The 23240-nt window shown below is 38.0% G+C and overlaps 1 protein-coding gene across 8 annotated transcripts in view; it reads right to left on the bottom strand.

The window, feature by feature from the left end:
* The window catches only part of LOC129769707 (LHFPL tetraspan subfamily member 3 protein), a 51397-nt gene that overhangs the window by 9701 nt on the left and 18456 nt on the right, over positions 1–23240 (bottom strand). For all 8 annotated transcript variants that reach the window (XM_055772123.1, XM_055772125.1, XM_055772131.1 and 5 more), the window contains exons 3-4: positions 8278–8411; positions 7914–8040 (exon numbers count right to left, since the gene is read on the bottom strand). In XM_055772123.1, coding sequence (XP_055628098.1) covers positions 7914–8040; positions 8278–8411 — 261 coding nt within the window. The remainder of the gene's footprint in view (positions 1–7913; positions 8041–8277; positions 8412–23240) is intronic.

Raw genomic sequence — 23240 nt, 5'->3', positions numbered from 1 at the left:
TGTTATAGCTTTAACAGTTTTTCCAGTTGACGTACACACGCTCACAGGTGATTATATGTTTGTTCCATCACCGCCATCCACATTTACGACATTGAGTTTCGTTTCGTTTCCGATTTTCAGGTGGAATGAAACCGCTATAAAATTAAAAATTATGAATGAAAATCGTTTTTTCTGTATCGCATATATATTCTATGTCAAATTGAAACACATTTTTTACAAATTGTGAAAATATATTATACGAACAATGTGTTTGATGCGAACACTCGAGAAATGGCGGAATTGCTTGACACGCAATATTTCCTTTTTCCATTCTCATTGCCAGTTCAATGATCGCTGCATTTGATTCGTGTAGGGGAAGTGGGGGCATAGTGGCCCACATACAGCTTCAATCCCTGTTTTTGGAAGAATATTGTTGTTCAAGATAGCAAGCGATTTTTACTATAAAAAATAAAAATACTACATTTTTCGTGATTAGAAAAAAGTTGAAAAATCGAACTTTTTTTTGACCAGGAGGTAAAGTGGTCACCTGGTGGGGGCAAAGTGCTAAATGGGATAGATTTATGCGTTTAAATCATTATGGAATAGTATGGACATGTATAAAAAAAAAGCTTGGCCTATTCACCTAGAGTTGTAATTTAAATTTTCTCATACACAAAAAACGTAGTGAGAAACACATACCGTTTCGCATAATGAGGCTTGGTTTAGTTGGGGTGGCATGTTTTTTTCTGGGCCAAAGCCACAAAAGGAGCTCCTTTAAGAGCAGAATATGATAAGTTATGTCAGCTTCAGTAAACAGAACATTGTAAGTCATTATCCACCACTGACCACTTTGACACCAAACACCAATGTAATTTATATGTGAGTTAATGGCTAAGATTGAACAAAATACCTGTTAATCTCCCCTAGAATATGTGAACAGTCTTCCAAACTAATGATTTGTCCAATATATTGGATTGAATAAACTAAATTTCACGAAAAATTCCTTAGATACGATGCGTACAGAACTACGGCCGAATGGCTATCGAGAGCGCGATTTCTGTTTTTATTTATATTTTGACATGCGACAGCCCTACTGAAGTAAGGGTGCCTCAAAATTCGTGAAACTCATCGAACATAAGGTGACCATCAATACGGCAGCTATAGTCAAACAAGCAGGTGACCACTTTGCCCCCACTACCCCTATCAGCCAACTCCACACACAAACTACAAACACTTTTGCTCCTATGATACGCCTAAAGTGGGAGCAAATCCCAGCACATACCGTAGTAAGGTTGTATTTAAGTAAATGCAGTGTAGCTTAACATTGAGCGAACTTTAGATAAAGATCGATCTTGACGGATCGATTTTCTGAACGACGTATGGATCGATTCACTGATAAAATCAGTACCAGAGAATCGATCTTTGAAAAATCGGATGCCTTTTTTCCAGAATATTTACTTATTCCATATAAGTGTTGCCTTTGATGTAACAAGTAATAATCATTTCTATTCAAACATCAAAGGCGATTTATTTTAATGATCAGAGTGAAGGTCGCAACAAAAAAACGGGTTTGTAGGACATTCATCTTGGTCCGTCATAGAATCATTTCATTAAACTAATCATTTGAAGATTTTTATTAGAAAATAAATATACAGAACTCCGTCTGACACTTAGTCAAAATCTTGGTAGTTGTCCCAGTTCCAGAAAAGAACGCTTCAGTTGGACCTGATTTCACCATCTAATTTCGTCACAATTTTCACTGTCAGCCTAGTGAGTGTGATGGTGTAAATATAACTTGTGACCACTTGTTTTGTAATGATCAAACTTACAAAACTGCTGATCCTAATTTTATGACCATTAATTTGACAACCTGGAAATGGATCCGATGTTTATGAAAATTGGCAGGTGGGTTTTGATGACATTAAAATCGATTGTTCAGGAAAACGATAAGTCTGAAACATTTCAAGGCATTTTTCGCCCGTGAGTGGGCGCAGTTGTAGTATAGGCGAAAACCAATAGAGATTATAGCAACACTTTTTTCAAACAGAGTTGTTGAGGATAGCTGCCCGACCATCTAGTTCAGTTGGACTCTAACATCTCAACCGAGTAGATTCAAATACAAAATAGTTAAACACAACGTAGGTTGTCCAAGTTTTTCAAAAGTGAATAAAACATTTGGTGCCGTGACCAGGATCTTTGAATCCTTTGTTTCCTTTGAAACTGCCGTGAAAGGACCCTTTCAAAGGACTTCGGACAATTCAGACAATTGTCCATTTCAACATCATCGATTGTCCAGCCATTGAAAGCCATCGCCATTTGAGAGGATTTTATACAATAGTACAAGGCCTTTTGTATAAGGATACATGGTAAAGACCTATCCAATTATCCTCGCAGGGTGCAACAGATACCCTTTAGATTTCCAATTTTTCTTGGATTTTCGATACTGCGTTTCTGGATCATCGAGTTTAACTTCAACCTGTTGGTGATACAACGGAGTGTGGGCTCATTTTCTCCTACGTTTACGAGACAACGTGCTGAAATTCAAAAAGGATTTTCTATTCAACCGAGAATCGCCATCGACTGCTACGGAGGATTTCTTCATTATATTGTACAAGGCATTTCATTGCCTTGGAACAAGTGAACACCTTTCCAAGTTGCTAGAATTTGTTTGTCCGGCCTACCTTGGTCTTTTTATCGCCAGGATAATTCGAAAAATCTGTTCGAGTGCATTCGAAAACGATGGCGAGTGCAGAGCTGCTTATCTCGCGACGAAGCACCTTGATTGTAACGTTGGGTCGGGCAGAGGCATTCGTGGCAAATTTCAACGAGGACAGAGATCTACCGCAAGTGCAGCTGAGGATTGAACGCTTAGATGAGCTATGGAGGAAGCTGGAAGATGTTCAGGATAGTTTAGAGGAGCTGGAAGAGGAAGGTGAAGGTAGGGGAGAGCATGAAGAGATTCGCGCTGGTATAGAATCTCGACTTTTTCTAATAAAATCGAATCTTCTTTCTAAATTGTCTTCTCCACTTACTGATAACTCTCGCATCCCTCAATCTGCACGCACTAACTCCACTCTCTCCGGAACTAAATTGCTGACGATAACACTTCCCGAGTTCAATGGAGATTATATGCATTGGCTAGCATTTCACGACACATTCTTAGCACTGATCCACTCCAACCCCGACGTACCAAAAATACAGAAGTTTCACTATTTGAAGGCAGCGGTCAAAGGTGAAGCAGCTCAATTGATTGAGTCGATAGCGATTAGTTCTGCTAACTATAATTTAGCTTGGCACAGTTTGAAACCTCGATACTCTAACGACTACTTATTGAAGAAGAGACACCTGCAGGCACTCTTGGACATACAGGTGGTCAAAAAGGAATCAGCGACTACCCTTCATGTACTAGTAGACGAGTTTGAACGTCATATTAAAGTTTTGCATCAACTAGAAGAACTAACCGATACTTCGAGCACAATTCTTGAGCACCTTTTGTGTACCAGGTTGCCAGAGGAAACACTGAAAGCGTGGGAGGACCATGCTTCGCATGAGGAAGAGCCGAATTATACTTGTCTTGTTCAATTTCTCCAGCGTAGACGAGCTGGTTCCACGAACACAGCACACCAACCTAACAAGTCAGCACAGTTTCGACTTTCTTCTCACACATCTACATCTACTACCACCAACCATCAACCGATAAATGTCCGACGTGTAATATACCACATTGCTTAATGAAATGCCAAAAGTTAAACCGATTTTCCCCTTCTGAACGCCAACAATTCGTCGCAACGAAACGATTATGCCATAATTGTATGCGAAAGGATCACATGACTCGCAACTGTGGATGATGCAGCTTCAATTGTCGATTATGTAACCGTCGACATCACACGCTTTTACATCCCGGCATCCGTGAAAGCTCTACTAATCAACCTGCAAACCGAGATTCTGCGAGGACAGAATCGTTGACGAGAACTGGGTCCCCACCAGTCCTGTCTAATGCACCAGATTCGTCACAGCCACCGAAACTACACCGAACACAGTCAACTGTACCCCCGTAAAACAAACTTCTGAAAACGTTTTTCTGTTAACAGCTGTCGTGAAAATTGTTGATGCCTACGGACACGATCATCTAGCGCGTGCTCTATTGGACAGCGCCTCTCAGCAAACTCTGATTACTGATCGAATGGCACAAATTCTGAAACTGAAGCAAGCAAAAGTGAATGTCACTATACAAGGAGCGGGTAAAATGTCCAAAGGAGTTCGTGAATCTGTTTTCACAGAAGTAAAATCGAGAAAAGCAGAGTTCTCTTGCGGAGTTGAGTTCCTGATAATCGACAAAGTCACTGGAAACATTCCGTCCCAGAACGTTTCATTAACTGGATGGAAAATCCCAACCGATTTAGTTCTTGCAGATCCGCAATTCAACAAATCACAACCCATTGACATGGTGTTGGGAATCAAACACTTTTATTCTTTCTTTCCTCATTCAGTGCGTATGGAGCTAGGCACTGAACTTCCCCTTCTCGTGGACAGCGTGTTCGGATGGATTATCGCAGGCTCCGCCAACGCAAATTCACCAACTTGCAATTCCAATATTGTCGAGATATCTATGCTCTCACTGGAAGACTCTATCGAACGATTTTGACAATGCGAAGAGTTACTCATCAAAGACAATTTCTCGATCGAAGAGCAACAATGTGAAACCTTATTTCAATCGACCTCTGAACGCAACTCGGAACGGCGATACATTGTTCGCTTGCCCAAGAAGCCAGACTTCGAGTCTATGCTTGGCCATTCAAAAGCCACTGCCATTCATCGCTTTGAATTACTCGAAAAAAGATTGAAACAAAACTCTGAATTACGAACTGAATACCATAATTTCATACACGATTACCTCACTCTAGGGCATATGCGGCGGGTAGAAAGAGAATATGCCAACGGAAAGCAATATTACTTGCATTGCACATTGCAATTTCACTGAATTTTTTTTTCTGCGATCAAAAAGATCGGCTACACCGGGAAGAAAAGATCGATTTTCGCGATTCAAAATCGATCCAAAAATAAATCGTAAATCGGAGAGGAAAAGATCGATCTTCTAAATAACGATCGGAGATCGATAGCCCAATCCTAGTATAGCCACCATCTTTGTCGTTGCACACTGTGCTACTTCCTCTTCTTCGATGCTGTTGTAGTGAATGTGAACTGAACTGCCCTGGTATTTTGCGATAACTTCCATTTGTTCCATTCTTGTATTGAGCCGTGTGTGTGACATCAGCATTGGGAAATAATTTTATCGGTTTGTTGTGCTGCGTTCGCTTGCTCTCTCGAGATTGTTATTTCAAATCGTGGATGAGTTATTTATACCAAATAAGTTGGAAACGGGTAGAAAGGAAGGTATTTGTTGCTCGTTAGAGGCGGTAAGGGTAAGAAAGCATAAATCGGAAAATCGGAATGCTTCCAGTTTTCATTAATTTACACCGTTTAGGGAATAGAAAACTGTAATGTATAGCATATTAAACAAATAATAGAGATTTTTCGGTTCGATTGGTATGCGAATCATCAGAATTCGTTCGTAGTGAAACTAGTTATTAACATTAACTTTATTTCATGAAAACGTGACCTGTTTTCTGACTTGGCACTCTTCCTGCAAGTCGTAGTTCTACGTCAAAAAAGGAAATATTTCGCACGCTTATAACTCAGGCATTTATTAAGGCAGTATTCTAGTCCAGAAATTTGAAAAAAAAATCAAATTCAAATTCCTTCATATTTCTGTAGTTTAGGCATTCAAGAATATACCATAGAAAAGACTTATCCAATTTCCTATTATTTACCGAGTTAGAGCCATTTTAGTGATGCGGTATCTAACCTGGTACGGCCAAAAGAATGAACTTCAAAAGCGTTTTTCTCAAAACTAGTTTTTTCAAACTGGCGTACACGATATCACAAGTTCTACTGAACCGATTCATGCCGAATTTATGAGGATACAATCTGCAGGCATCTCGCTATCGCATGAACCTCTAAAATATGATATATTTTTTAAGTTTTACAATTTTTAAAAAATCGGAAAACGTAAGAAAAAGCCTTTTGAACCGTATTTTGTTTTTCAAACGGCTGCCATTTTGTCAAAAAAGATGTTTTTGACTTGTTCGAGGTTCATGCGATAGCGGCATCTTTACTGATTCAGAATCTGTTCGATTTTTTGTTTCAGATAATTAGAAGGCTGGAATCGTGTACGCCATGACACAACTTTTTTTGAACCCTCTCACTTCATCAGCTCTTAGCTATTCTAGTTATGAATATTGTTTCTCCGTTCAATTTTTGTTCCATTGTTAAAAGATAGATAAACAAATAATGATATAATGGATACTACATATATTCTACATATTTGATTATAGTAATTTCGCCACCCTCAACTGCCATTTCTATTTCAAGCTTGAAATTTTATTTAAAAAAGTGTCCAGAATTTCCATAAATAATCTATATTCGGTTATATTATATTATTATATTATGAGAACGAAAAGAAAAGTTAGTTAGTTTATTATTTTATTTCACTTGTAACATAAACGAAATATAAAACATGTAGTCCACCATGCAGTTCATTAATTCAGGATAAGTATGAAATAGATATATGAATAGAAAAATGATGACGTCGTATATTTCAGGTCGCAGTAGATTATGGAAAGAATCTGACAGATAGTACTAATCACCGAAGGATAAGGCAAAGATCAAGCTCGACGCCATTAAATCGCATCACTCTCTGAACAGTTCATAACCCGGTTTGAGCAATATGATTTTTGTCTGAAACTCCGAATGCTTAAAAAAATAAATCGATTCTAGTATAACAATATTTTTAATATGAGTAATAATTAGTCAATATAACACAAAACATAACAAAAATTTAATAAACTATTGATCTACAAATGAAATAAAAATAAAATCAATGCGTTTGCAGTTATTTTGAAGTCACATTCGGAGAAAAGCCAATCGCTGTCTTCCATTACTACTCATTATAATCGTGTCACATCACATGATTGCAAATGTAGTAAATCATCCATGCTGAGAAACCATACTCCTTTACATATTACGAGAAAGACAGTGAACCAAAGTAATAACATTTGTTGTGTAACCCTTAATGAATATGTGAATTCCATTGTATGCCATTTTGCGACGAGCTATTACTAACAGTGATCAGATTTGCGATTTCTGTTATGCGCAGAAACAAAAATTCGCCAAAAAAGTTACGCCAAAAGCGCTCCAACTAGCGACAGTTTTCCTTCGCGAATAATTCGAATTTCGTCATTTAGCCAAATGATCCGCCAGTCGGGTTCAAATGCCTACGCCAGCCTTTGCTCGGCGCAATCATCACGTCGGACGATAATTACAACAATCAGCTTCAGACAGTTGCTAGCTCGAACTGAGTTCGATTCCCTTTCTTCGAACTGCACAGCTCGTTTCGTACACACCGGTTACGCCGGGAGAGATTGTCTTCGAGTACATATTGCCAAAGAATTCCGTTGGTTTACACACTGAACCGTTGGTCGTACAAATCGAGTTAGACTGCGCCAGGGGCGGTTCGAGGATGACAGTGTGGGGCAATTATGTTGCATTGACGAATAACTGCCGGGGTACCTTTCACTAGTTAGCGCACCCATGAGCTAGATAGAAGAAACGCTGCGATTTTCGCGCGGCGCAAAAATGCGAAGAAGCGTCTTCATTGACACGACCATTGAATCTGCACACAGTAGCTTGAAGTTCTCAGGAGTGTAATGAGCATTCCTGGGCTTTCCAGGGCGAGTTGTAATGGGAGCAGCCATTGAGTGATTGCGCCACCGAGAGATGAAAGGCGTTTTAGACCGACACCAGTCAAACAAAGGGTGCAGAAAAAAAACTAGAGCGACCACAAAGCTCAGCATCAAGTGCCGAGTACTACTTACCGGAAAGCATTTGCATCCAACCGCAGATGTGAAAAACGGTAGTCGATTTCATAAGCGCCATCAGCAAAAGACAGCAAATTGCCAGCACCGATGTCGCAACCGCCAAACCGCAAAACACTGTGGCCACCTGAGAGAAAGAAACGAATGTAAATACAATTTGGAAAAGTGCAGCAGCCTCCTACAGAAGAACGCCTAATGATAACAATAAATACGCGCCGCCGCTGCCGTTAAAACAGTGGTATTAGCATGTTATACAAGAGCCTCGTTTACTGTTACGAGTGGATAAGATGGATCCCAAACCTACTTCCGAGGAGCGGGAGAAAACTCGATGGAACAATAGGACATAGGAGCGTGGAAACCTTACCTGGAAAGCAATTGATTGCATTGCAAGCAAATCCTCCAATTTACCGCTACAACTGTCGTTTAGATCGTCTTTCTGACAAGTTTGCCACAGCCCAAGCCGACCGCCGGTATCCGAGTCTGAATCTCCAACCCATTCTGAAAAATAGAGGAAAAACAGAATCATGATTTTAATGATTTACAGATGTAAAGGTGCCGATTTGTTTCAGCTTAACCGAAATGAAACAGAGATATTTGGTAGCAACCGAAACTATCAATATCTTTAAGGTTTTGAAATCAATCAATAACGCACAATTATCGACGGACGAAATAAATCGTGAAATGAGCCGAAAAATAACAGGGTTATAAGGGTGTAACCGAATGATTTCGAAAAACAAACATCGGTCGATTGCTACAACTTGGCAATGACCAATGATTGTTGTGTATCACGAATTGTATTTATTTTCCAATAAAATACGGTGCACTTCAGTTTTTCACATATCACGGCTTCCGGTGTAGAACACAAAAAAAATAAGTAAAAAAAAACTTTTTAAGTTAAATGGTTTAATTGTGATTAAACATAATAATGCACTAAAAGCTAGAAAATAATTAGGCAAGTAGCAGTTAGCAGTCATCATACCTCTCCTTCATTAGTCTAGTGCATTGATAAGACTAAAATAAAATCGTGGGACATATGATGAAGTCACTATTTGTGAATAATGAAAATCCAACGTGCCCCACGATTTTATTTTAGTCTTATCAATGCACTAGACTAATGAAGGAGAGGTATGATGACTGCTAACTGCTACTTGCCTAATTATTTTCTAGCTTTTAGTATATTACTATGTTGAATCGCAATTAAACCGTTTAACTTAAAAAGTTTTTTTTACTTAACTTATTTTATTTTCTAGTTTTTAGTACATTATCTGTTTCATTATCTGTTTCATTAGAAATCGGAATACTTGTAAATTCATCTTCTCAATAGATAATTATATCAAGATTTTTCTGTGTTGTGGCGGATCTCATTGCAGATTCAGGTTGACACGTTTATACCCCAGGTTGAATGTAGGGCCTGAAGTATCGGCTGGAATTAGGCTTAGGTTTGCTCAGCTGTCTGGTCTCGAAAACGATTAACAGACCGTTGTCGGGTATCCAGTGAAGCGGGAATTCCTTTGTAAATTCTAGGCTAATGCTGACATAGGTATTGGGTTCAATTCCTGATCGGTCAAGAATTTTTTCGGGTTGGAAATTTTCTTGACATGCCTTGGGATATGTGAAGTGATGGGCCTGAAGTGTCGGCTAGAATAAGGCTTGGGTTTGCTCAGCTACTAGAACTCGGAAACAATCGCAATTGCAGGCCGTGGCCGGGGATCTGATAAAGCGGGATTTCCCTTGAAAATTCATGGCTAATACTGACATAGGCATTGGGTTCAATTCCCGATCGGTCTAGGGTCTTCCCGGGTTGGAAATTCTCTCGACATGCCATGGGTTAAATACGTTAAGTTGATAACATAAATTGTTCTTCAATTAGGAATCTATGTTTGTAATATAACCAGTCCGTTTGTTTTGTTTTTTACTTCAATGTGCTTACTGGTTATTTTAATAATTGTTACATAAAGATCAACAAGAGAACTCGTACAGCTCAAACTTTTTGAGGTGATCATCATCATTATTTCATTATTTCATAAAACGAGGAAATTATTGTCTTTTGAGTGTATGTGTGTTCGTGTATTTTTCTTGTCAAGACTATGGTGATGATGGTATTTTTTTTTTGCTGTTATATATATCTTAGTTATTCAATTAAATTTAAAAAATAATTGTGAAGTCTGCAATAGTTTGAGCCCGCGCGCGTTGGCAAACATAGAGAAACGTGAGATTGAACAAAAGCAAAAGAATTTTTGATCGAATAAAACAAAGTCATTCCAAGGGGTTTAATGTGGAAACCTGAGGTAAGCTAGGGATAGCTCAATCGGAATACTTGTAAATTCATCTTCTCAACAGATAATTATATCAAGATTTTTCTGTGTTGTGGCGGATCTCATTGCAGATTCAGGTTGACACGTTTATACCCCAGGTTGAATGTAGGGCCTGAAGTATCGGCTGGAATTAGGCTTAGGTTTGCTCAGCTGTCTGGTCTCGAAAACGATTAACAGACCGTTGTCGGGTATCCAGTGAAGCGGGAATTCCTTTGTAAATTCTAGGCTAATGCTGACATAGGTATTGGGTTCAATTCCTGATCGGTCAAGAATTTTTTCGGGTTGGAAATTTTCTTGATATGCCTTGGGATATGTGAAGTGATGGGCCTGAAGTGTCGGCTAGAATAAGGCTTGGGTTTGCTCAGCTACTAGAACTCGGAAACGATCGCAATTGCAGGCCGTGGCCGGGGATCTGATAAAGCGGGATTTCCCTTGAAAATTCATGGCTAATACTGACATAGGCATTGGGTTCAATTCCCAATCGGTCTAGGGTCTTCCCGGGTTGGAAATTCTCTCGACATGCCATGGAATGAATACTTTAGACAAAGGCTTAAATTGTTCTATCGATTAGTAATCTATGTCTGCGGGATAACCAGTCCGTTTTCTTTTCAATTTAATGTGCTCACTGGTTAGTATGATGTAATAAACTCAGTAACTCAATTATTATCAATAAGATAACTCGTCCCGCTCAAGCCTTTGTAGGGGAAAGAGGTGGGACCATCATCATTTAAAAAAAAAAAAAAAAGAATATTTCTCTACAATAAAACCATTGTACTGTATTCAATCAGTCAAAAAATTTCATTTGATACCGATATTGAGTGGATTGCAGAAAATACATAGTGTGTTCCCCAAGTCAAGTTCGTTCGTTTGATACACTAATCTCAATCAACCTTTTTCCTTAAGATGATATGAAATCAGCGGCGGCCAAATTGAATTTTTCAAGAAAAGCAGTTTTAAAATGACAGCAGAGATAAAGGTATAAATTCGGTCAGTTCCTATTGGTCAAATTTCTATCAATGTGGGACAACCCTACAGACATACAAACATACATACGAACAGTTCAAGCTAAATAAAACCGTTCAGTAAAGTAATTTGCTATTTTGTGATTGCGGCCATCTTGGATTTGAATGTTTCCTAATCTACTGTATTCTACTAGTCAAGCCCTTTCATATGATATCATATTGATGGGGTTTTGGGAAACCCATATTGTTGAGGTTTTGAGAAAATATGTGATCCGCCATTTTGTAGCGGCCATTATCTTGGATTTTCAAGATCATGAACTACGCAATTTTATAATGACTACAGAGAGAAAGGTGTGTTCCAAATTTCAGATCAATCGGTCAACAGGAAGGGGGTCAATTTTCTATTAATATAGGTCAGCGCCACAGACAAACATGTTACAAACATACAAACAGATTACCGGGCAAGCTAAATAAAACCGTTTAATAAAACAATTTATCAGTCAGAATTACTTGGATTATTTATTTGAGAAATCTCGCTGAACAGAATAAAGGTAGTGGTGGTCTGCTAGATCGATTGTTCTATGAGTAAGCTGACGATCTCCAAACCATTGCACAATGGTCCAGGAGGTACATTTCAGTGGAAATTCGCATTTAGCGCACGACAGTTATTTTCTAGACAAAAACTGTCTTCGACAAAGTTGTTACATAGAAAAGAGTGCTCATTTTTATGTTGTCAAAAATAGGGTGACCAAAATTGTCGATGAAATAAGAAATATAACTTTCTTATCTTTATAGACAGAGGTAAACATAGTTCGACAATAATGTAGTCCCAGTTATTTGAGACTTCTTTGTAGAACAAAGTTTTTTTTCTATGTTTTCTAAGATGCGTTAGGGTCACCATGAAAAAAAAACTGTTATTTGCTCTAACTTTTATATTTCAAATTCTACATACAAACTGTCTTCAAAAGACTTTTAGAGCTTATTAATAGAAATATTTTGCGATGCAGAACTTGTCAAAATCTCAATTTTACTCAAAGTTATTGATATTTCTTCCCGAAAAATACGCTATCTGCAATTGTTTCTGGGGCAAACATAAACAAAGTTTATTGGCGGCATTTGAAAGAGCATAGTTCACTCTACATGATGTGTGATTTTCAAAACTATGTTATTTTTCGAGTTTGAGTAAATTAAAATTGGAAACATGAGTATTTGGGTAAAAAACAAGAAGTGGGTTATATTATAATATATGTGATATAACAGCAAGGTAGACGTAGAATTACCGTTGGTTCGGCAATCATTTATTCGAAATCGCATCTGAATCAATTCTTAATTAATGAATGAAAGAATATTTTTTTATTATTCTTTCTTTGCTTGCTTACTGCGGGACATCTTCAACGAGGGAATTTCAACTGGTCGATTTCCTGGCTGTTTGAAAATTGCACGAGTTATTCCGGTTCATAAATCGGGGAGCAGATCTGATGTCAACAACTATCGCCCAATATCAGTCTTGTCAGTTTTGAGCAAAATTTTTGAACAGTTACTTGCGACCAGACTCATCCAGTTTCTCAAACAACATGACGTACTATATAGCCGCCAATACGGATTCAGAAGCGTACCTGGACAGCAGCTTGTGAATTAGTCAATGAGATATATGATGCGATGGATACAAGGAAAATCGAAGGTGTGTTGTTCCTGGATTTGAAAAAAGCCTTCGACACAATCGATCATGAAATTCTTTTACTCAAAATGGAAATTTTCGGAGTGAGAAGAGTAGCAAACGATCTAATAAGGAGCTATCTGACAGGCAGAACGCAATTCGTTTATGTTAACGGTGCGATGAGTTCCGTTCGTCACACTACGGTAGGAGTGCCACAAGGTAGTAACTTGGGGCCCTTATTTTTTTTTTTGTTATACATCAACGATCTGGCCAAACTAAGTCTTCATGGAAATCCACGACTCTTTGCGGATGATACGTCTCTCTCATACCAAGACCCGAACCCCGACCAGATTATTCGCCATATGGCAGAGGACATGGCTACGCTGCAACAGTTTTTCAATGAAAACTTACTGTCACTCAATCTTGCAAAAACCAAATATATGCTCTTCCATTCATCTCGTCTTCAAGTGGATCGCCATGCTGGGCTCGTAGTCAACGGTACGACGTTAGAGCAAGTAGATAATTTCAAGTATCTTGGTTTGATATTTGACTCCCGGCTACTTTGGAATGAGCATATCAATTTGCTTCAACGTGATTTAAGTGTAATTTGTGGAATCTTGTGGAAAGTGTCTAAATTCCTGCCGACCAAACCATTGATTGATATGTACTATGCGTTTGTACAATCTAATCTACAGTATCTGGTGTCAATTTGGGGAGCTGCTAGCAAAACAAAACTGCAAACCCTACAGTCAACGCAGAATCGATGTTTGAAAGCTGTCTACAAAAGGCCTTCGTTGTATTCGACCGTCGGGCTGTATAAACAAGCTGCACCTGCGGTTCTTCCGATGTTAGCACTCCGTGATCTTCAGTCTCTAGTACAAATGCACAACATGCTCACTAACTCTGCTGCTTTACACAACCAATCTCTGCAAAGAACTTCCCATCGATATCCGTTGAGGAACCAAGCCATCTTAACAATTAGACGTCCAAATACCGAAGCCACAAAAAAATCTTTCACCTACCATGGAAAACGCCTGTATAATTCACTTCCAATAGAGTTGAAAAGTGAACGAAATATGCAATTATTCAAGCTGAAAATCAAATCTTCCTTGCGAAACAGACTCGAAAACTACCTTTGATAAAATAGAACGAGAAATGTTGAATCCTCGATCTAGCGCAGTAAAGTGAACAAACACCTTCTTCAAAGAGAGTGATCTCACTGAGGGTGGAATCGAAAACCGTATCCCGATAACCCATTGATTAATAAATTATTAAAATGAATTGTAATTATAATATTATGTCATAATAAAAAAAAAAAAGTATTCACTATGACGGTTTCTCCAGGTGCCTAGATTTTGCGTCGGTGTTCGGGAACACATTGCGATCACCAATCATAATCAATGAGCTAGATTGTTCAATAGCTTCAATAGCTTGCTTTCAAAGCAATTTTTAAGCTATTGAAACGATTTTTTGAACCAATAAGTGACAATCATATAACTCGTTGACATTTTATCCTTCGGATGAAGTGATTATTATACCACTCCATTCAGCCAGTGATGAGGTATTAACGTTCAAAACCTTGCAGTTCAGCGTCACTCTCTCGCTTCCGAAACTTTGAACTTACACCCCGGTGCAGAAATGAAAGACGTAGTCCTACGTCAACACCATCAATAAATTTTAGTGGGATCAAGATATTGACAACAATCGAGTTTTAAGAGTTGAGGTGGTATAAACATTTCGGAACCAATGAACAAGTGGATTTTAATTAAACGGAAATTAAAACGAAGTCCCACGTTCAAAATTTCAGCATGATCTATGCAAAAGATTCAGTCTTAAGTTTTTTTTCGTTTTTGATGGAAGAAGGCTGCTGATTTGAGTAACGATCCTTCACGATCTGGAGAGTAACCGTTGAGATTTCATGAAGTGCATTTCACAATCGTTCGACGATGCTCCAACGATGTCAGGATCGAATGGAGCAGTTCACGGTTTTGTTGAGAAAGTGAAATATAAAGTCGTATTCATTGGGTTTATAGACCCAATTCGATGGAGATTTATGCGCACAACGATGGGCTGATCAGAGCTATTGAAGTTTTGTGAGATTCTGCCAAAAGCTTGAAGAATAGATCGAGTGCACGAATTCCTTCTACTAGCAGTTCATGAAACAGTCTAATCGAAAGACCATTTGGTGGTTCTGACTCTTGATGGGAATGACAGATCCTCATCAGGAATTGGATAAGTCTGGTGCTTTGGTCTTGAGAAATACCGTTTGGATACAGCATGCACTGGAGAAATAAACCCTATGGAAACTTAAAGCACACTAGAATACTAACAAAATAACGGATGCTTCAGATACATAAGTTGGATGTGGAATGAATAATATACTCGATAAAAATAATCAGAAGAACAAAGCTCGAAGACGATTTTTTATGCGATTTTTGAAATGCTGTAATATAATGAAAAACAACGCATGGAGATGGGATGTATATCATGGCGAGTATATCCCCTAAACCTCTGTGAACGTTTCATATTGAAAAAACTGTTCACGTATTTTCTAGCTGATCGATCAAGGTGTGGAGTAAATAAGAGGAACTCTTTATCGCAAATTATACCACAAATACAAAATACTATGCGTACTCCCGAAATGAGCGATACACAACATTCGTTTCTAACTATTCCTCAACTTGAAAGTTTAAGCTTTAAAATGATATACATCCCATCTCCATGCGTTGGATTTTCACGAAGTTACAACATTTAAAAAATGACCTAAAAATTTCGGCTTCGCACTCTGTTTAGATTAGAGGTTTTGTCAAGTGCAGAATGGAAATTGTGGGACTTCCAAGTTATGAAGTTAGTTTGAAGCTGTTACTAACCGTTAACGTCTATATGGTATCGCCTGAAAGAGGCTCTTCAAAGTTAAAGTTGTTTGAAATTTGTCTGCAGTTAACGGTTCGTTAGACATCTCCACACTCCGACTTGGCCGACTCTGACCGAGCTAGAGGTCCGACGAGAAATTCTCCACCTGGCTCACTAAAGTCCAATAGATAGGTCCGATGTAACGACAGAGGACTTTTCTTAGCATCATCTTCTAGCTGCCCGACCAATGGGTCCGGCACGAATCAAACGGAAAGTTAAGTGTCATTCTCCATGGACCGACGCGAGGCTCAACAAGGTAAATGAATTGGCTTTATAGGTAGTTAAATGTGAATGTACTAATGCCTATTGATATTGATTTTTTGTTCAGAAAATTTGCTGATGTTAAGTCGAGGTGCGTGAAGATATTATGAATTTTTGTTCCTTTCATCTAATATTAGAATAAATAAGTTTCTGGGTTTGATTAATTTGATTTACATTAAAACCCGAAACAAAGACTTATAACAAAGGTTTGATATAAGAGGTGACACCTAAGACAACCCGGTCATGTACGCCACTGTCAATATCATAATCCTGCTCAAAGTTATTGATGGGTTTTCACCCAAAAACTCATGATTTCAATTTTAATTTACTCAAACATAAAAAAACATAGCTTTGGAATCTAAATATTATATAGAGTGAACATTGTTGTTTCAAACTCCATCAACAAACATTTTTTTATGTTTTCCCCAGAAAAAATGGCAAACAAACGAGTGTATGTTTTGGGAAGAAATAAAAGTCTTTCGAAGACAGTTTGTATGTAGAACTTGAGATATAAAAGTTAGAGCAAACAAACAGTTTTCTTTCATGGTGATCCTAAAGCAACCTAAAAAAAAGTGCTATATCGGTTATTTCAAGAGATAGAAATAAAACTTCGTTCTACAAAGATGTCTCAAATAACTGGGGCTACAACATTGTTGAACTATGTACTATGTTGAAGTAAGTAGAGCATACAAAATATGCCACGCTCACGTAAATACTCAGCAGTTCTACAAAAAAATGTAAGGGGCTGTGTCTAGAATATGACCTTTTTTGACATAGGACAACGAAATTACTGTACACAATCCGCTTGTTTATCACTTCGAATGTTATTTTATAACGCATCAAAATGTTTACCGAAATATTAAAACCGCTTAGCTGTCAGTGTTATGATTACAAAAAAAAATTACATCGGCATCAGTATCACACAGCGCTTAAATTCTATAGAGCATGTTTCCATTTTTAGTGATAATTTTGTCATAATAAATCGTTTGTTCGTCATACAACAGAGGTATGAATTTAATAGCATAATATGTGTTGCAATTTGAATAGAAACAAATACAATAATTCGCGGTGCAATGTAATAGAACGCAAAATAAAGAAGTGCAGCGCAGCATAATTCAATAGAACGAGGCTTCGAAACCAGTGTGATCCATTATATACAGACCATTTCAATCATATAAAACCAACAACAACGTATGTGTGATGCGAAAATACACAAGTGCTCACCACCAGACGGTATAAAGACAAACGCCTTATATGATATCATCGAGCTCCACATTTATATATTTACTCATTTCGTCAAACAAATGTAGACTACACACTTATACACTAATGTTACAATGTTTTCTTAGGTTAAATATAATTTTTGCGGTACATGTTTCTTTTTAGCTGTTTTTTATTCATTGTTGTGTCAATTATTTCGCAGTGCTGATTGTATATACGCATCATGCGATTGATAGGGGCGTTATTTGCATAATTTGTTCTGGATGTTTTGGTTAGAAACAAATTTCGCGTTCTTAGTTGACGCCCAGGTACATAGAAATTTAGTTTTTCTAGTAATTCAGCTGACTGTACTCGTTGCGAAATTAGGTCATTAACAAAAGAAAGCATTGCAAATTCACGGCGTTCTTTTAGTGTTTGGATGTTTATGAGCATGCAGCGTGCTTCATATGAAGGAAGTGGAAATGAGGTCCAGTTGAGTTTACGAAGTGCAAATAGAAGAAACTGTTTCTGGACTGACTCAATGCGTTCTTCATGTACGACCATATACGGGTTCCAAACGATGTTACAGTATTCCAGAATAGGCCTTACATATGTAATATATAAAAGCTTTATTGTGTATGGGTCCTGGAAGTTATGTGAGAAGCGTTTGACAAAACTTAACACACTATTCGCCTTATTTATTACAGAGTTGTAGTGTTCTATGAATGTGAGTTTACAGTCCAGGACGACGCCTAGATCTCTAACTATTTCACATTTTTCTACATTTTGATTTCCAAGACATATTACAATATTTGGTACATGTTTTTTTCTGCTAAATGTTATAGAGTTGCACTTTTTCACATTCAGTGTTAGTAGATTTTTATCACACCAAGTATGGAATACATGTATTTCGTTTCGAAATGCTTCGATGTCGTTTTCATTTCCAATTTCCGCGAAAAGCTTCATGTCGTCAGCATACACAAGTACATTGATACGCTTGAGAACGAAGGAGATGTCATTAACGTACAGAATCTAAAGAAGAGGACTAAGATGAGAGCCTTGTGGGACTCCCGAAGTGACTTTTACTGGATTTGAAAGAGAATTTTGAAAATGAACAATTTGTTCACGATTTGTTAGATAAGAATTGAGCCAGTTTAAGAGTTTTTGTTCCATTCCTATTTTCTGCAATTTGAAGAGTAGTAATGGAATGTCGATGCGGTCAAATGCTTTACTGAAGTCAGTGTAAAGAGTTTCTACGTGTTTGCCATTTTCCATTGCATTCAAAATAAAAGTCACAAAAGCCAACAGATTAGTTGCAGTTGAACGGCCTTTGAAGAAGCCATGTTGCATACACGTAATTCTATTCTTTACTTGTTGGAAGACTTTTTCGTTGACTATTGCTTCGAATAGTTTAGGAATGCAAGAGATAATGGCAATTCCACGATAATTACGTACGTCAGATTTAGCGCCTGGTTTAAAGATAGGTACCAAAAAATATTGTTTCCATTTTTCTGGGAATATTCCAGTTTGAAGTGACATATTGAAAATGCAATGTAAGGGAAGGGTGAGTTCCTCAGCCAGGTTCTTTAGGAATATAGGTGCTATTCCGTCAGGTCCTGGTCCTTTTGTTCCGTCTAATTTTTTTAGTGCATGGCATATTTCCTGTTGTGAAAGATAGTTCATCGATATGTCATTTGGATAATCCGGTAAAAATGAAAAGTAGTTCCGATCGCGATTTTCTTCGGAAAATGTGGTATATACTTCCTGAAAGAAATTTGCAAAGAGATTACAAGTTTCGTTCGAAGAATTCCTCACATCCTCATCGAGATGCATCTGCGATGGGAAGTTATTGCTTTTGAGCTTAGACTTTACGTAATTAAAGAATTTCTTCGGCTAGAATACGCGTGAACGCAGTGCAAGTCGAAGGAAATTTCTTTGACGAAAACTCCCTCGGCCAGAACGGGAATCGAACCCGAACACCCGGCATGTTAATGTGAGACGCTAACCACTCGGCCACGGGTGCACATCACTGATCTAGATGTTGACATCAATTCTATGCGAAAGGTTGGTTTATAGAACTGACGTCAAAATTGACTTCGACTTCGAGTTCGAGTACATGAAATACGTATGGCACGATTGGCTTTTATGGGATCGTTGTCAGCTGAGTTTTGGACAGATACCTGTTGTTGCATTTCTAATAATTCTATTCAATTATTTTTTTTTTCAAAGAAACGACACCCTGGAATTACCCTGGAAAATGTTTTAAGGACATTAAAACTTTTTTGTGGCCTTCATGCTGAGAAACAAAATAGAATGCTTTTAAGGTTTGAATAGAAATGAGAAATTTGTATTTTCCGTTTAAAGAGAAGACGACACTCCTATAGAATAAACAGATAAATGGGGGAAAAAAAAAACTTTTGATTTTTCAAAGATCGATACTTTGGTACCGATTTAATCACCTCGCCGATTTATGAAGCTCGCCCAATCCTATGGTGAGCACAGAAATGCGCAGGGTAAAATGGGAATACGTCCAGTTTCCATTAATTCAAATTGTTCATCAACAAAATCCGAAATACCTATTATTTAAACTTGTGAACGTGTACGAATTATTTCAAGTGTAGTATTTTTAGTATTCCCTAGTAGGTTTCAACGAGTTTGCCAACATGAGGTCGAGCATTGTCATGTGGAAAAATAACTTTTTGTGAATCTGCTCGTATTGGGGACGATTTTCACGCAGTGCTCAGCTCAATCGCATCAATCGCAATACCGAGAAAACTCGAATGTGAGAGAAAAAAAAAGAGAATGGAACGGGTTAGTTGTTTGCTTGAAAGTGCATTTAACGGCGATCTGCGGACATCTTTTTTTGCTTTAAACAAACAAAACCATCCACCAAATTCAATTGTGACTTACTTTTCATACGGGTGTACCCACAATCATTATTACAATTTTTTTTTCATTAACCAAGTTATTTTTAACCTAGAAAGTTAAATAGTTTTCAAACATCAATTACACTGTTAAAATTCTGCACTAATTGTACTGAGAATTCTAGTTTTGGGTAGCTAACACATTATACAGGAAGCTTTAAAAAATCCTACATGGTCGGGGATAATTTGGCGTGAAATTGATCTATGACAGGTGACAAGCTCCCATCGGCACTCCCTATTGGTGGTCACTGAACCTAAACTTGTATCATCATTTGCAAAACAACTTCGCATCATTTCGTGAACAATCATCAAATTTTATTGGCAGAAAATTTTCGCACGCCGGTTGCCGATTGCTACAGTGTTTCTCCCAATCATAGCTGCATAGAGCGAAGGTCGTCTTCGGAAAACGAAAATAAAGTGCGTTGCCCAATGGAAACCTCCCGGTCGGAAAAAAAAAGTTTGGTACCAGATTCCGCACAAAATAAATACCAACATTCCGTTCGTTCGCCCGAACGCTAATTAGCTTCCAACTGCCGCTCCTTTTGGCCCCGCCGCAAGTTTTGTTTTGGTTTTTACGCAACAGTGGAGCTTGAGGAGCTGGGGTCTGTCGAAAATTCCCACCGAGTCTTTTTTTCCTGGTCTATAGTATGTCTGTAATTCCATGATCGGTTTTCCGCTTGACTGAGGAGAAAGAAAGAAAATGTAGCAATAGCAAGCAATAACTCTGGTGGGAGACTGGACCGTAACCATCGCGATTTACAAATCTGTGCTGCATCAATAATACATTTAAAGCTAGTAGCTAACATGATTTTGGATGTTGTGTATAAAATAACATTATTGAAGAATCGGTTGTTTTGAAAACATGAGGTTGTTCATTATCGAAACGGTTGCACTATACTTTTATAGTTTAATCGGTATGTCTAGGCATCACTGATGTTACTGACTTCAAAACAAATTCATTTGTTGCGAATATGTTATGACTCATGTATTCATACATAGAATCGGTAATCTATTGTATGTTGCTACTAATTGAATAAATACGAGAGCTAGACTCATGTCATGGAATAATTGATGTCCATCATGTTATTTACGTTTAAAGACTTAACGTCTTGTCCTCAATTCCTAACATTTGAACTTTGTTGGCCATTAACCCTTTCTCTACGAGCGTCGTCTATAGACGACATCAGAGTGATACTGCACATCGATCACACCAGCGCGATGTGCATACCTTTCGGCGCAGTGCTCCGTTCAGCGGTAGCACTCCGATGGAGCACACTGCCGTAGTGAAAGGGTTAAACAGTGTCCCATAACTCAAAAATTGTACTATTTAGCGAAATTAATTTGTTCAATTACATTTGTCTCAAATTCCGAACACTATTTTGTCACTGACTCAATTCCCGAACACTTTTGTCCCAAATTTGTAATACTATTTAAATACCAATTTTAATGAAGATTCCTGCAAGATTCCATTTGTAGTAGATTCTTACCTTTTCCAGCACTTTACATGAAAACAGCAAACAAAATAGTTTAAACAACTACAAAAACTTAAAAATTCACGATGCTTGTTTTTTACGGAACTTACTAACGCAAACATTTTATCATTGGTTTTGACAGTCACTATTCTACAAATGATTATTTAGTCTTATAAATTATAGGCTGTATCGATACTTGTAAATAATGTTTAAATTAAGCCTATTACCCAGTAGCGTAGCGTGACCGGGTGACACCTGGGGCGGTCACTAGGATGTCACCCCTCCAAACTTATCTGAACATTAAACGTATGATTACGTTATGATATTAGATATGACGAACAAGAAATCATAAAACCTTCACACGTTAGTCACTGGAACTGATAGTTTCGACTGCTTCCTGTTAAGTGCGCTTTCGCTCTCTTGTTGCGGGCTCAATGAATGCGCAGCAATAACGATACGAGGATCAAAGTGTTAAACATATCTGTCCCATAGTTGATCGCAATTTTTCAATGCCTTATAAGCCTCTCCACAAGATTTGCCACAGAAACGTACACGGTTAGATACAGATTCGAATTAACTGTAAAATTTGGAATCAGTTTATGGAAGTCCCACTTGATGATGAACTGTAACACATTCAATGTAATCTCATTGATTACATCATTAGAATTCCAGCGGTCATCAAATGGCTACGGAGTCCTGATATCTCTAGCAAAAGCTGCCTTTGCGAAGCTTCGTGGTTGCCAGTTTGTCAAATCGACTTTTTCAGTTCGCTGTCAGGTACTTATAACATGTGTCGAGTTTGAATTGCTTGAAAATTCCGGTTTTTGTAATTCCCGATGAAAATGACCAATGTACTCCAACATTCCCTCCTCCATCGTTGGACCGAGTCCGGAAGATCTTTCGCCCGGTTTGCTCATTTTATCTTATCTAGTTATCTAGAAGTATCTTAGGAATTCTTCTATAAGTATCAATCAATGGATTTAATGAAACCTTATTAATGGCCATTTCGACTAGAATGTTCCTTTCAACAGCAAAAAAAAAATTACCAGTGCATTGAGTCTGGTCAGAACGTTACTCAGAGATGATCCTTTGGTTTGCAAATATTCTACGCTAGATCATGCGGTACAACGCATCAGAAGTACAGATAACACAGAAGTATTAAATCATAACATTCTGGTAGGAGAGACCGTGCACTTGATCCAGTATTTGAGTCGCACAATACTCAAGAGGTTGTGATCACCCCATAAATTGGTTTCACAGCAGTATAATGAGCACTCCATCGAGTTTGCGACAATCTTTTGACAACACACCTGTGTGGCTCAGAAACGTTCCTCAGCGATCAGTAGAAGCTGCGAAAAACGAGTAAACAGATTAAACAGCTCTAATAATGTCACACTCTGTAGATTTATAGCGAAATCATGTTGTCCGTATAAGCCCAAAGATTTGTCTACAAACCCTATGGATACGACTTTTTTGTTTTGCTTTCTTAACAAAAACAGAACTCTTTGATTTGATCCTGACATGGTTGGTTCGGTCGATAGTCTGCGAACGGGACTTCATGAAAGCTAAACTCTGACCTCCCAATTGTTGAAGGATGTCGTTATTCAAATCTACAGTTTTTCC

The sequence above is a fragment of the Toxorhynchites rutilus genome, chromosome 2, assembly GCF_029784135.1.
Source record: "Toxorhynchites rutilus septentrionalis strain SRP chromosome 2, ASM2978413v1, whole genome shotgun sequence".
Taxonomy (NCBI): domain Eukaryota; kingdom Metazoa; phylum Arthropoda; class Insecta; order Diptera; family Culicidae; genus Toxorhynchites; species Toxorhynchites rutilus.
The sequence above is the reverse complement of the archived record's forward strand: the minus strand, read 5'-3'. Positions and strand labels throughout refer to the sequence as shown.